The sequence below is a fragment of the Balaenoptera ricei genome, chromosome 12 (assembly GCF_028023285.1).
Source record: "Balaenoptera ricei isolate mBalRic1 chromosome 12, mBalRic1.hap2, whole genome shotgun sequence".
NCBI classification, from domain to species: domain Eukaryota; kingdom Metazoa; phylum Chordata; class Mammalia; order Artiodactyla; family Balaenopteridae; genus Balaenoptera; species Balaenoptera ricei.
The window spans coordinates 21,410,555-21,427,069 of record NC_082650.1 but is presented as its reverse complement, the minus strand read 5'-3'; the positions used below and the strand labels follow the sequence as shown (position 1 = coordinate 21,427,069).

General features: G+C 36.2%; 1 protein-coding gene across 2 annotated transcripts in view; it reads left to right on the top strand.

Moving 5' to 3' along the window:
- The window catches only part of PHACTR2 (phosphatase and actin regulator 2), a 196,752-nt gene extending 180,462 nt beyond the window's left edge, over nucleotides 1-16,290 (top strand). For both annotated transcript variants that reach the window (XM_059941077.1, XM_059941075.1), the window contains exon 12: nucleotides 9,286-16,290. In XM_059941077.1, the coding sequence (XP_059797060.1) occupies nucleotides 9,286-9,301 (16 nt within the window). In that variant the 3' untranslated portion in view covers nucleotides 9,302-16,290. The remainder of the gene's footprint in view (nucleotides 1-9,285) is intronic.
- The last annotated feature ends 225 nt before the right edge of the window (nucleotides 16,291-16,515 follow it).

Genomic DNA, 16,515 nt, shown 5'->3' with positions numbered 1-16,515 from the left:
AACCACTGGTAAAAGTTTGGCGTAGATCTTTGTGGACAGTTTTCTGTACATTCACAAACATGTATATATATATGATATATGTGTACATACTTATATGCATTTATGTACCCCTCTCAGTTATACACAAAGACAGCATCTAGAAAATCTGTCCATGTTAGCATATATTTCATTCATTTGAATGACTCTATGGCATTTCATAGATAATACAGTATGCTGTAAGTTGTTGAACAATTATTCTATTGATGGATGTTTATGAAAATTTCAGTTTTCCATTATCTAAACAATGCTACCTTGACTTTCTTTGTAAAGACACTCTTTTGCATACATGACAATATTTCTGTAGTATACGAGTATTTGCTATATCCACTAAATATATACTTTTTAACATTTTGAGAGATTACTATTCTCTTGTCTTTCCAAAGGACACGGTTTTCATTGCGACCTCCAGTTTATGAACATGACTGGTCTACTCACCTTCATCAGCATTTTGGGGTGGTGGTGGTTCTAAAGAATGAACAATAATATCCTATTTCATTGATTTCTATAAGGTTAGGCATTGTTACATATTTTTATTGATTTTTTTTTAATTTGATGTGCTTTGACCAGTTCTCTTTGGAGTTGTTTGTCTTTTTCATATGGATTAGTAAAACTTCCTTAAATATTGTGGATATCAGCCCTTTGCTATATGTGTCACAGTACTTTCCCCCAATCTGTAGTTAACGTTTTAACTCTTACGGTCTTTTGTTTAAATTTTTGCATATTCAGATTTGTCTATATTGTTATGTTTTGGTTCATTATTTTGTGTCTTATGGAGGAAGGCCAAGATTATAAAACTTATCTTTGATTTTTATATGTGCTTTTTTAAAAATACTTAAATCTTTAATTCATCGGCCATTTATTTGTATGTATGATTCAAGGGAGTAAACTAACTTTACTGTGTTCTATTTTTGTTGTTGTTGTTGACTTTCTTTGTTCTAAATCAATAATCAATTGTCCCTATGCCATTTGTTTCCCCCTTTATGTGAAATTCTTCTTCTTAAAGGAAGACTATTAAGGATCAATTTCCAGATTCTGTATTGGGCTCTAGTGAGCTGTTGTCTTTCCTGGCACTGTGTCGCACAGTTTAATTAGAATAGATTTGTAGTATATTTTTAAATCTGATGGAGTCTTTTTCACCTTTAAAATTCTATTGGCTGTTTTTCTGTATTTATTCATCTACAGAAATTTGGAGTGTTTGTGTGTGCCGTAAAATAGTCAATTGTTATCTTCGGTGTTTAAGCAAATATTAATAGATACAAACAGGGATGACTGCATTTCAAGAGAAAATCATAGGCTTTTTTTTTTTTTAACAGCTGATACAAAGGTAAGCTTTAAAAGTTTTCCCAAAAATGTATTGGTTAACACTCTTTAAAATGTCTTTTAAAGACACTGGTGGGGGAAGGGGTGAAATAGGTGAAGGGGATTAAGAGGTACAAACCTCCAGTTATAAAATAAATAAGTCATGAGAGTGTAATGTACAGCATGGGGAATATAGTCAATAATATTGTAATAACTTTGTATGGTGACAGATGGTAACAGACTTACCATGGTGATCACTTCATAATATATAAAAATACTGAATCACTATGTTGTATATCTGAAACATATATAAGTCAATTATAGTTCAGTTTTTTAGAAAATTAAATTTCTGGATAAGGAAAAATTAAATATTCATATCACTAAGACAAATATTCCTTGCTTAAGTGTTCTTTAAAACTTGGCAGTAAAGCAAATGTCTCCTGTGAGTTTTCCATCAATTTATATTACATCATTAGAATTGTATTCCAGTAGAGAAATATTTAGGCTCTGAGACATAAAAATAATACTTATGATTTTTTAAGTTGTTTTCAGTATTTCTTTTAAAAGGTGAAAGGTTTGGTAAATACTGCTGAGTCATATCAAAATAATACAAACATATGATAATGTTTTACATTTAGAGAATTGCTCATGTAGGAGATGGTGGTGCCCTTAGTCTCAGCCACCCTTGGAAGGAATAAACATGCCACGGATCATGACCTGGCCGTTTAAATGCAACCCAGATAGAGAGCAGCTCACTTATTAGCCTTTCTCATTAGTGCCAGATGTTATCTCCTTATATCAAGTAAGCCTTCCCTTCAAAATCTAAACCTATTAACTGCCTGTGATTTACAGTGGTTCATAAAAGGGTTGAGACAGCCCTGCTTCTTCTGCCCAGGCACCTCTTTATCCAGTGATGATCTCCCACACAGTGATGTATCAGTCAACACTGGAGGATCCATTCCTATACATAGCTTCCTTTGCTTCTGTATCTCTGTAGAGAGTCACGGAAAGCTGATAACATTGGTTGCCCCTGGGAGGGAAATCAGATGACTGGGGCAGGCATGATGGGGGAAACTTCACTATTCACCCTTACGAACCTTTTGAATTTTTGAAACATAAGAACTTATTGCCTAGTCAAGAAAAAAAAATTTAAGAGAAAAAAATGAAGGATCCATTTCCAAAGTCCTCTTTGTGTAAATGAGGAGTCCATCATGGTGGCTTTTCGTGAATAGTGTGCTGGCACTAATACGGTGGCACGCCTGCTCTTCCTGTACCGAGAAGACACCTCTGAAAACTCCATCCTGGAGCACGTTCTCTGCATGTTTGACCTGAAGAGGGATTGTAGTGATCCATTCTTTCATCTAATTCCCCCAGTTTCTCCAGATGGCTCTTGGAATTGGAATGCATTCTAGGGTCATGTGAGAAACATGAGGATAAGTGGTCCCCATAAGAATTCATCCTTTGGCCTGCAAAGTACCAGGCTTTAACCTCTGTTCTTTAGAACACTTGCTGCCTATCCAGCCACATACTGTTTTTTCTCCCCCTCAGCAGCTGCCCACCCAGCCTACTGTTCAAAACCCAGAAGACCATTTGATGGGCACTGTTCTATTAAATGGGGCCATTGCATTCTGGAAACAGATCACCATGGCAAAGAAAACCCACTTCCCTTTCCATAGTAAATGGGATTTCTACAATTTAAAATAAGTCTCTAAATTATAAAGACATGTAAATTGTTTGAAAAAAATTTACGTAAAAACTAAACTTTAAAATGGTTACAGCTGAGTGGTAGGATCTATGGTTAGTTATAACCTTTGGATATTTTCTGATTTCCAAATTTTTTAACATGTCAACATGTATCAGATTTATAATCAAGAGAGAATATTGCTTTTAAAAATAAACTTTGAATTTTGTAAATAAGAACATTCTTAGAGTGTGCAAAGTAGCATTTTCATATATATTATTTTATTAGCTTTTAAATTATTTGCTTATTATATTAAGCAAAGGATCATTAAATTGACAACTCTTAGGGTCAAAATGGGCCTCAAGAGATTATTGGCATAATGTTAAGTGGAAAAATCCAGATACTGACTAAAGGTGTGTGTGTATGTGTGTGTGTGTGTGTGTGTGTGTGTGTGTGTATATATATATATATATATATATATATATATGGCAGTGGTTTGTTTTAAAATTCAGATGCATAGAAGAAAAATTAAGAAACAACGTTAAAACACTCAGCCATAAAAAAGAATGAAATACTGCCACTTGTAGCAACATGGATGGACCTACAGAATATCATACTAAGCAAAGTAAATCAGAGAAAGACACATATTATATGATATCACTTAGGTATGGAATCTAAAAAATAATACACATGAATCTATATACAAAACAGAAACAGACTCACAGACATAGGAAATAAACTTATGGATAACAAAGGGAAAAGGGAGGGTGGGAGGGATAAATTAGGAGTATGGGATTAACAGATACAAACTACTATATATAAAATACATAAACAACAAGGATTTACTGTATAATATACAGAACTATATTCAATATCTTGTAATAACCTATAATGGCACATAATCTGAAAAATATATATATATAACTGAATCACTTTGCTATATACCTGAAACTCCAACAGTATTATAAATCAACTGTACTTCAATGTAAATAAAGAAATAAATGCAAGTAATGCCAAACCTTATAAAAAAAACTCCTAATGATTTGTTATAGAGAGAGCCTATAGGTGTTTTTTTTCCTTTTCTCTACCTTTCAAATTTCCTAATGTAGCTATGTTGAGGGGTGTGTGGTGTGTGTGTGTGTGTGTGTGTGTGTGTGTGTGTGTGTATTTAAAGAAATTTTCTCATTCTGTGCCACCTTAAGTTATTACTATCCAATGTGGATTTACAGATAAATTAAACCACTCTTTGAGCTTCTAGATAGGTTTATCAAAATGTGACATGGCAGGAACTACACCTATGACCTCAGTAAACATTAATTCAGGGGCCCTCCACAGAGAAATGAGAAGCCTGGTTCTGCATACTCATTTCTCCCTTGGGTGATCCTCTCTTGGGTGCTCCATTTATTTGCTACCTGGACAGAAACTAAAAAGAATTGCAAAATGCTGCTTCGACCACCAGAGTTGCAAGCATGGCTCCCCATTCAGACTAACAAAATCCCATCCGGCATGTCATCTGACTTCGGTTGAACAAGGAACAGTGGTTTAGGAGAGTCTCCTCATTTGTTTAACATAAGTGTATGTGCCATGACCATTAAACCCTTTTAAATAAAGGGGAAATGAATAATGCAGGATTTCTGTATATATCAATTAGGAAATTATAGGAAAGTAATATTTTACACTTTGTGAGTAATTTCATATTTTATATTATCTGAATGAATTTACAGGAAGATGAGGAAATTTTTATATATTAATTTGTAGAGGAACTGTTATGGAAAATTACTATCTTTACCTGAATTCCATGACTTAAAATTAGCTTTTTCCTCCTATTCACTCCCTCTCAGCAGTATGAAAATAAGAAAGATTTATTGTAGTTTTAACAAGAAGAAGAAAATATAGATAACTTCAAATTTGAGTTTCAGGAAAGTTCTGAAAAAAGGGTGGATGAAAAGCTTAAGTATCCTGAGAACACAGTGAACCTATTTATTGCATCATCAACTTGGAGCCTAAAGCCAAAACTGTCATTCTGTCAGGTAGGCAAACTTCCCCTGAGGTAAAGCTGAACTTCATGTACCTTAAAATGAATGCAAACCACTGAGTCGTACCAAATTTAAGAATAATTTGCATTTTCAGAACCTCTAACCATAAAATTTTAGAGTTGATTTTGAAGATAAGATGCCTAATTTAAATAGGACATAAATGTCCTTTTCTGATTGGATAGTACAAGAAAATATACGGGTTTTTTGACCAGATCTGGGCAGCACATATGAAGAGAGGTTACATTTCTTTTTTTTTTTTTTTTTAATTTTGGCTGCACTGTCTTAGTTGCGGCACACGGGATCTTCACTGCGGCATGTGGGATCTTTTAGTTGCAGCGTGCCAACTTCTTAGTTGCGGCATGTGGGCTTCTCAGTTGCGGCAAGCGGGATCTATTTCCCTGACCAGGGATCGAACCTGGGCCCCCTGCATTGGGAGCACAGAGTCTTACCCACTGGACCACCAGGGAAGTCCTGAGGTAGCATTTCTGACCCCCGCAGCTTTGTCAGCATATTATTGCAGTCACGGTATTGGTTAGTCATCTTCTTTTCTTCGCCAACGTAGAAGCTGTGCTGATGGCCTGACCTTCCAACAAAATCCAGTCTGTGAACTCCTTCTCTAATGGATCCATGGGCAAATAGTAGCAAATTGGAGTGTCCTGCTAATTTTTGGAAATTAAAAGCAGGACACTTTCCAGGAAAATGCTGGGCTTTAAAAGGTTCTAAATCTCTCCTGGTCCACTGGCTACTCATTTTGTTGCCCAATCTGATTCTTAATTTACCTTCCTCATCCCAGAGACATTACTGATGGGAAGAGAAAGGCTCTCTTGTCAGCCTTCCCCACACTTGTCCTTTGAATCCAAGACCAAGCGAAGATTAGGACATTATGGAATGTTTACTGTATTAAATCTAGCAAATTTGGAGAAGCCTAAAACATTTGCTAAATTAGATGAGTTTGTATTTAATTCCTAGAAAAAAAAATCTAACAAAGAGGGACCTTTGATAGTTCATGTTGTGAAGATCCTGCAGGTGCAGTACGTTTGTCTGTATTGTCAGGGCCCCCAGGGCTCCTGCTCCCTCTGTGTGGTATGGACGTTGCTCCTGTGTCCTGCACAGAGGGAAGCTGCTTCTCATTTCATCCCTGAGGACACCACTGGGCTTGCTTTTCTAGTAATTGCAAAGTTTGTCCTGAGCCCATTCTCATCTAGTTTCCTTTATGGCAAAAGGCAAATGTGTTTGAGACAACTGTAGCAATCAAAGTGTAGCCTGGAAATGTGGACCAGGACTTTTCTCTGGTCAAAATGGATCAAAGCTGGCAGATGTAGAAATCCAACTGATTACCTTTTCCATTCCATTCTACCCAGAGGACACCGAAAATACCCTTTGAATGAAAACATGGACGAAGGCACGTTTTGATCTCATAGTCTCGCGTAGGTTAAGAATACAGAGTCTCGAGCCTAGCGTGCCCGCTTACCAGCTCTCTACCTTGGGTACATAACTTAGCATCCCTGTGCCTCAATTTCCACACCTGCACAAAGGGGATACAGGAGTACCTACCTCATTGGATTATTTTGAGGACTAAATGAAGTAATATATGTATAGCACTTGGAATTGTGCTAGGCACATAGTAAAATTTAATACAGTTAGCTATTATTATTATTATCTGCCTCTCTTTCTTTCACGTTTTATATAAAAAGTTTGATTTAAGAGGTTTTCAGTTACTCTTGAAATATTTGTATAGAATTTCCATATTTTTCTTCAGGTTATGGTTGACTGTTCCTAGAAAGCATGATGGAATGTGCTGATGGGTATCATAGATTAGTATATATTGAGTTGTAATTAATGTCAGGGAGTCTCAAGATTGAAATCTTCAGTTATATAGAATTATTTATAGAAAAAGTTGTCAAATAACTAAGTGCACCTGTGTATATGTACTCAGTTGTTCATGTGTTCAACAAATATTTATCAAGCACAGAGAGTGAGCCAGACTCTGTTCTGGACCCTGGGAATTTAGAACATGTCAAAGTCTTCACTCTCACATGCTTATGTTCTAGTGAGGAGACAGACCATTAGTAAGTAAACGAATAAATAAACATGATCATTTCAGAGAGTGCTAAGTGCTATGAAGAAAAAATAGGACACTGTGCAAAGGACAAGGGTGGATACGGATAGGATGGCTAAGAAAGGGGTCTCTTGACGAAATAAAACTTATTCTGTGATTTACATGACAAGAGGGAGCTATCAACACTGTTGGGGGAGAGGAAAACACTCCCCCTAAGGGGGTCAGCTAATGTAGAGGGAAGAGCTGGTGCAAAAGGTCTGAGGCGTGAAAGAATTTTGCATGATCAGCGGGCAGGAAGAAAGCCCGGGTGACTGAAACAGTAATGTTGTCTCTGTTTAACACATGTAGAACATGGAGGTTCACACACCTGCCCAAGGTTGTGGTCAGGATAGAGTCGAGAATTGAACTCATGGTGGAGTTTTAGTCACAACATGGTTTGCTAGTTTTGGAAAACTTGGTATATCCTATTTTTATTTTGACTTTTGGAAAGTCAAACATGCAGAAGTAATCTCACAAGTTCCATGCAACCTTCACACAGCTTCTCCAATTAGCAACTTATGGCCAGCCTTGTTTCATCTGCTCTTATGTCTTTTTCATTTTTTAATGCTTTGATTCAGCACAGCAACATTTATTAAGTAGTACCATAAGCTAGATATTGTATTCTGTGAGTATATTAAAGTGAATAAGCCCAAGTCTTTCCTCAGCATCTCACGATCTAAAAGGAGATGCACATCTATACAATACACACGCGCGCGCACACACACACACACATACAGTGATCAATAACTGGTATAAAACAAACGTTATGGGTACACAGAAGAGAAAGTAATTAATGCTCTCCTGAGAGGTGGACAAAATGGAGTTTGGGGAACTCGCAGAGTAAGATTGTAGGAGGTAGAGATGGCAAGAAAGGGTAATGGAAAAAGAGAGCATTTGGGGGGCAAATGATTGGAATTTCGGGTACTTTGGGAGTAGTGGTGGAGTTAGAAACATGGGTTGGGCCACCTCCTAAAGATCCTCAATCACCACTCTAAGACATTTAAATTTTATTTTGTCGGGAGTGGGGAACAGTGCAGTGATATTAACAAAAAACTGGGATGACTGGATCAGTATTTATGATAATAATGCCCTTGGCAGTGTGGAGCATAGATTTGACCTCCAAATCCATGGGCCTGAGACAGGGAAATGAATTTGGAGTCTGGGCAGATGAAATGCTAAATAGAGTTGCATAAAATTGTTGAATCACTGAAGTAGGCTGAAGAGGTGGATCAGATAAAGCCTTCTGGAGAAGATGGCTATTGGCCTTGATCTCAGATATGAAAACATAGATGGAAAATGAAGGGAGGGGGTTGCAGTAGAAGGGAAGAGCATGTTCAAAAGCAGAGGGCTACAAAATCACAAGGAATGTTCGGGAACTCGCATGAAGGGACATGAAGCCAGCCAGCTAGCTAGCGTGCTGTTAAAGTAGTGCCAGCAAAAGGTGGGGAGGGCTTGAATGAATTCAGAGACAGGCAGTCGGGGCAGGACTTGGTGACTAATGGGGTATGGAGGGTGAAGGAGAGAAATGAGTTGCAATCTTAGGTTTCTAGACTGAGAGTATTTTAAAAGGTAGAACATTTAACAAGATAGAAAGTATAAAGGCAGGTTCACAAGAAAAGGTAATTTGTATAGCTGTACACATGCTTAGTATGTTGTCTGTGGAACATTTGGAAGGAAATGCCTGGCAGGCATTTGGAAATTCAGGTGTAGGAAGTATCAATACATTTGGAGTCATGAGCAAGAGGTGATGAGAGGCTGAAACTAATGAGATAGTGACTATTTGATGGTGTTCTCCTTTTATAATGACAAACCAGGTGTAACCAGATCCTTTATGAAACACCTCACTCTGCTCCATATAGGTCAGAACATGACCCTCCAGAATAGTGCTGTTTTGTGTATTGATTGCTCCCTATCCCGGATGATACAACCAGCATCTTTTGTAGAGGGGCTGGCTCTGCTTTCCCACGTGACGTTTATAATGGTATCCTGTTCTGACAGTAACTTAGAACAGTAATTCAGGTGGGGATGCTAGAGCTGCCTTTGATCATAAACATTGCTGTAACTTACGCATTTCACTGAATGCAGAGTTGTGTTTCTCTACCATCTCACAGAGTTTCTGTTTCATATTTCAGGTTTCATCGTCCATAATGAAGTGCGGGACTCTTTGGAAACAGACTGATCATCTTTGGGGGGGGAATCCTCGCTTCCTGAAAACCTGATATTGCACTGGGATTTGAATGTGTGTGTTTCCATTTAACTTGGGGTGAAGGAAGCGTGTGGGATGTGCTCCCCACCTGTACAGCCCGGATAGGCCAACAAGCAAAGGGAAGGGTGCAGCGGCTCTGCTGTCCAGCATGTGGATTGATGGTAAGGGATACCATGGTTACGCCAGTTATTCTTCATCAGGAGTTTTAATCAAAGAAGATGAGCAGAAGACAATCGCTGGTTCCCTGTTGCCAGAGAAGCCACATGTAAGAGTGCGAGTTAAAGAAGAATGGGGAATGGAATTTCTGAGCACTGGAGAGGGGTGGGGGGTTGAAAATCAGAAAGCAAGAGAAGTACTTCATTATGTTAATGAAAAGAAGAAATGGAAGCTTAAAGGTATTTTCAAAGTAGGCTTTTGGTAGTTGAGAACTTATTAAGGGATTTGGGAGTTTAATCACCCAAGGTGGATTTCCGAAAGACGTGACCCTAGAAGAATATTCTTGTTTCATCATCATATTGGTACAGTATCGTACCATTATTTTTTGTTGTGCCAGTGAATTCAGTTGCCAGAAATGAGTCTGAGTGTTTTCATGTATCTTTTTCTTAAATGCGAGAGGCTTTTACTGACTCTTAATAAGCATGCTTACCCAAATTTTGTTGCATGCTTTAAGTAGCATAGCTATACATACTTTACATTTTTTTTAATACTCCTTACCTAATGTACCAACCTTCCACAAGGATTATAGGACTGGTAATAAAGTCAGATGTAATTATTCGACCCTATAAATCTGTAACAGGCTTTAGAAATAAATCTTTTGGTCTTTCCCTATCTTGATTATCTCCAAAGTTGAAACCATCATACTTGATCTAAGGAAGATAATACCGACAATCATGGCACCTTTTTAAAAAGTCTGAATCCAAAGTTAAAACTTAAGCAAAATGCAAGTTTTCTGCCAGCAGTTAGCTCTGAATAGGAATGAAAAGAACTACTTATTTTCCATGCTGCATTAAGTTGGATTGCTGCTATTAAAAAAATAAAGCACATGGATTAAAAAAATACTCACCCAAAGACTTAAAAGAACAGAAAATTTCTGCTAAGTTGTAAGTGAGGAGAACCTCATTTGATATTTTAAGAGTCTGCAGATTGCATCCATAAATATAACATTGACTTTCAGTGCAAAATAATCAGTGAGGTTAAAGTTATGGAAGATTTCCCTATGAGCCTACAGTCAATATCGTTTACATTAACAAGTCCTCTATTGTCATCTTACTGTTTTCCATGGAGTCACGGGCATAGTATGGCTTCTGCTCCCAAGTACATATGACCATATGTAAATACCACCTTGCATTTAATTGTTCTTTCATGATTGTTTTGTGCCCCTTTTATTAAAAACACATGAGATGTATAACAACAAGACATGACCTAAATAGACTTTATTTTATTCTCAGAGTTTGGACTAGGATTTTCTGAAATGATTCTGGTGCATGATATGGAAAACTGTAATTTTCTATTTCAACCGAAAAGCAAGCATTTAATCTGGTGGACAAATTTGGATCCTGCCATTCATTTACATTTTAAAGAACCACTTAAAATTGGATGATTTTGCTTCAAAAATAAAAAAAAAATTTAGTCCCACTTAGCCTATTACAAAAAGCCAGGACCATTTTATAACTAAGTAGCCAGCGTTGCTGGCACCTCTTGCTGTACTCAGCTATATGCATTAATAAAATAAACCTAGAATTCTACACTATTGTCATTTCCTTGATAGAGTAAGACATATTTTTGTTTTGAAAAAATTTTTCTGCATGCCCAAGTATCTTTCTCTGGCTGAAGTTTTATCCATTTCATAGTGTTTAAATCCAGCCATAGGTATTAACTATGTTCCAGTTTTTTGCTGAAGCCATGTTTTTCCTTATGATATTGTTTTATTGTCATTTTAGTGTCTTGGGAAAAATACCAAGGAATATAGTGTTATTTTAATTTTCTATACTTATAATCTTAGAACATAATTTTAATTTCTAATCACAAGGCCCCTATAAAAATGGTAAATATAAGACATTTATCACTGTTTTATCAGTCAAGATACATATCATGGAAAGTCTCTATTTGGTTGATAAAAGGAACAGTATTTTTCCCACTAGCAGTACATGTGATGCAGTTTTTTTATTCCCTACACTGAGATGCACTCGGTACAAAAATGAAACTCTGGTCCCTCAATATATTGTTTTCCTTGTATGATATGTCAGATTTATGAACTACCCATACTTTTTCTTCTAGTGATTGACATGTTTAGGGAAAAGTTTAAGAGTCAAAAAAATTAACCACTACTAGTTTAATTTTTAAGAATTGGAACCACAAATTATTTCATTAGAATGATCCTTTAAATAAAAAGCTATGGAAAGAATGGAAGGATTATGAGCTAAGCTATATTTTGCAGAATGAAGCTCTACTTTAATAGCTAAAATTTTATTCACTTTTTTAAAATATCTTTCTTGGACTATAATTGCTTTACAATGTTGTGTTAGTTTCTGCTGTACAACAAACAAAGTGACTCAGCTATATGTATACATATATCCCCATATCCCCAGTAGCTAATTTTAAAAGGCAAAAACACTGCATATCCACCTCAGCAGCCCATCTAGGGGTCTCTTGCCTGGCAGCCCTAAAAGGATACAAAGATGTGGACCACCCTCCATAGAATTATGTATCCGCCTAATGCCAGCATTTCTGCAATCCAACTGATAAGCTACGGTTCTATAAAAATAAATGTGTATGTGAATTGGGTTGTTGTAATACAACACCAGGGTTTTTCCTGTTTAAAGTGCGACATTAGGCTGACATAGAAGAAAGAAGTGAGTGGTTTTCCTGGGTCCCTAAGATGTGATTAAGGAAGAGAACAAATCCATCTCCAGAGAGGTCACAGGCAGGAAAAAACTCGACAGACTGTAAAAACCAAAGTGGCCATTTCCATCTTTTTTAAAATGGAGAAAAAGAACAGTAACAGTAAGGTAGTAAGAAGATGCCATTAGCTTTATCAGCATCTTCATGGTCATTACCAATTAGTCTGACAAAACTAGTTCTCTGGTGATTAGTGTTAATTTTTGGCAGCCCTGCCTGATAATTTCCTGCGGGTGTGAAATGTCTAGCATTTTCTTTTTGTTCAATATAGTTTACCTTTATGATAATTCCTAAAATTATTTAGATGAAATCTATAATATTCAGAGAACTATTTTGGGTATTTGAACAGCTGTTTTAAATGGAGAAAAAAGCACACTTGTCTATCTGATTTACCCAGAAAAACCGACTTTCTGGTTTCATTTTCATATCCTTTATTAGCATAATGTTGTAATCACTTATCTTTCTCTTATGTTAGTAAATATATTGTTTGTAGAAAGTTCTAAAATGTCAGTGAAAATCTTTTTAAGGAAGTAGAGAAATTGAATACACCCTTCAATAATCATCGAATATTGAAAATGAGAGAGAAATCCTTAAAACCCATAACTCAGGTTTTACAACCTGCAGTTAATTCAGTGCTGCATTGGCACTTAAAAAAAATAAAGTAACTTACACTTAAAAGCGAGAAAAATCTGCATTAACATTACATATCCTAATGTGTACCACATTTTAACACAAAAACAGGCATTGTATTTATACTTAATAGAATCAGACACAACTTTCACAAATTATACTGTATTCACAATAGAAAAAAGCAAACTTGTCTATCACATAGTAGTATCTCCACATTTAAACAGTGAAAGCTCTTCAAAAATGTCATATTATTTCTTTAATTCGTCCCAGCAGCACATTTCACACAGAGTGAGAAATCGTTCTCAGAATAGGTGAGATGGAATCAAGCTAGTACAAGATACATCAGCTTATGTCATTTCATCGGTATGGTAGCTTAAACATTCCTAGATCCAATCATATTATTAAGCCTAATCTTACTAGTGAAAGTATATACTTTGAGACAATAATTAATTTCTTCACATTGTTAGAGAATGTTATGAGCACTAAGGAACCACTAAGATGCAATTTATTTACAAAGTTTTCCCTTGGCTACTTGAACTGGCTGATCTTCCACTATTGGGCATTTGAGCATATGTCACACTGTTTTACTTGCTAAAGCAGAATGAACTTTTGGAGCTGAAATATGTCCTAGAGGGGAATGCAACAGCACAAGTAATCATCAAATTAATAGGACCATCTTTGTGAGAGAAAGCACATCTCCAGATAGTTGACACCCAAGTTTCAAAGAGCAGCATGAGGCATTATTATAATTTGGCAGTGATCAAAGTGTGGTAGGACAAGGGTAGAATACTCCCAACCCGTTCTCATTTTCACTTTCCACTTACTTTTTGTAATCATTAAGCTTAAGCTCTTTATGGAAATGCAAACCACCATTAACATTTCTAGAAAACAACTGAAAAAATAGCCCACTTATGCTTTTTCAAAGACAGGTTCATCCCAAATTAAGAAATCCTACTGTACACACTGTAAGATTTCTGGCAAAAAGAGAGAATCCTATAGCAGCTATTCCCACCGGAAGCCAACCCTATAGGCAAGGGTCATTTTTAGCTATGCTAGGATTTACTGCACAAAAAATGTCATTTAGCTTGTCACATTGCTAGCACAGCTGCCCATGTGAGCAAAGCACTCGATCAGTGTTTCTCAGTGGGGTACTGTTGGCATTTGGAGCTGGGCAATTCTTTTTGTACAGAAATGTCCCACACGTTGCAAGATGTTTACTCTCCCAGGCCCCTGCTGCCTAAATGCCAGTTGTATGCCCAGCCATTGTAAATACGAAAAGTAAAAAGCGCTCCCCCATGTTCAGATGCCCTTCTGGGAGGGCAGTACCTCCTCCTTTAAATGCCACTGTCTACTGCAATTTGAGGACACAGGAAAAAGTGTCTATCTCAAAATATCATCTTGACTCCCTTGCATTTCTTTGGGCCCTGAGTAGTTTCCTCCCCCATCATTTTTTAGCCTTTTGTTTCTAGCCTTCTGATGCAGCTTTAGTTTACCAGTTCTTCAGGGAGGAGGTTATGGGGTAGCCTAGGCAGTTCTGACAGGCATAGTCGCTTGGTTAGTCCCTGTATGTACTTAAAGGGGAGATTTCACATGAAGCACACTTTTTTTTGTTTTTTTTTGCCTCACAATTTTACCTCAGAACTACACTGTTGGTCATAATCCTTGTCAGTGTCTTGAGGATCATTGCATGGCTTAACCACAAACACGACAGCTAACAATCCACATAAACAAAACTCTTGGTCTATGAAAATCACCATTAGATTTCACCTGGTAAGCTGCATCCCATGAGTTCCCAAACAATTGCCTCTTTATCCTATTAAAGAAGCATTTAATCCACATGCACATGCTTGAATTCCCCCTGCATAAATATAGCCATGCAGTTCGACTTTTCTTAGATTTGTGAATACTAAATTATGAAGGAAACATGGGTGAGCTGTGGATTGCTTGCATATTGTTCATACTTCAACGATGATCATACACAAACTGAGTTTTACCTAGGTGAAACATTATTATACTATACTAACAGTACATAAACGTACTTATTCCTTTCGTAACTTTTTATCTCCAAAACTGAATGGTAAATATGTCTTGAAATTATTTGGATATATTGTGGCTAACAGATCGAATTAAGTTAACCACTATAATTTTTTTCAATACTAAAATTTCTAAATATCTTTTTTGAAGCAGAGCAACTCAGTCAATAAAGGTGATTATATTGTGAATTTTTAGATGGTGCTTAAGAATTCTTGTGGAATACTTTTTTTTTTTTTTTTTAAGAATAAATTGAAGGGAGTAAATGAGGCAGAATGCTACTCCACCCTCAGGTCAATTTTGTGGTATGTTAAAATGCCAATAATATTTGTGCCACTTGCCAATTTAGGGGGCTTTTCCCTTACTGGATGTTTTGTTATAGTTTGACTATGTATTACATTGCTTAGAGAACTTCCACAAGAAATCGCCATGGCAATGCTAACTCGCATTCAAAAACAACCTGAATGAATCTAGGGTCAAACCACTTTCATCACTTAAAATATAGGCACTAATTTTTATTTTTATTTTTTAAAATATTTCTTCTGTGGCTTAGAAATGTGCCAATGTGTTCAAAACATTCTGCACCAATTTCACCAGATTTAGTACCTACTAAAAACTCAAACTAGTCATTTTTTTTCTGTGTAACAGTGATTTTTATATAAAGAACTATATGCATTTTTTCGTTATTTCAAGCTTTGGTGAAAGTGATAAGAATGGTAAGCTGTGATCGTTATCAGACTGACTGAATGATTTCTAATTTCCAGTGAGTGATCTAACCCTACATATTACACAGGTATAATATCTGTGACTATAAGTAACTGGAACTGTGTACTGATTACATGACGGTTTCTCTTTTTTTGTTGTTGTTCTTAAACCTGTACTGTATTATAGTATGTGGGTATAAATATCTACAAGTATACACACATATGTATATGTAATTCCACTATTGTAACCTGAAAGAAAGACTATGTATTATCTTTTTTATTCCGTATTGGTGTTTGTGTTATTTAAAAAGCAAAATTATGCTTTATGTAGTTGTATAATATTGTAGGATACTTTGCTGTGCACAATTCCAAGTGCCTTAGAACATTGTTTAGCTTTCTTAAGTATATATAAATGCATATATGTATAAAATTGGGAAAAGTTACCTCAATAAAATCATTGGGAAATTCCCAGCTTCAGTTTGTTCCAATTTCTATTGTATTCAGACAGTGCTCGGTATTTTTAAATTAACAGCTCACAGAGTCCTCACCGGTAAAGCAAGAATAAGACAGCTTTTCTAATTGCCTGTAATTTCAACTCTGCCTGACTTAAAATGTTTTGTATTTAAGTCCTCGTGGTTTGTACTTTTAATTGAAAATATCCGTCTAAAGAATTACTGCTTTAAACAGCAATTTACAGTTTATTTTAAAAACTTCCTGTCTTTTTATATCTGAGATTTGATATTGCTGTTTTCATTCACATTATAATGTGTAAAAATAAGATAGTCCCTTTAGAGTTTCTAATATAGAAAATAAACAGACTTCCTAATTATGCCTACTATTTAATGTACTACAAACATGGAGAGAGCTTGGGAACATATTTTGACCAGAAAAGG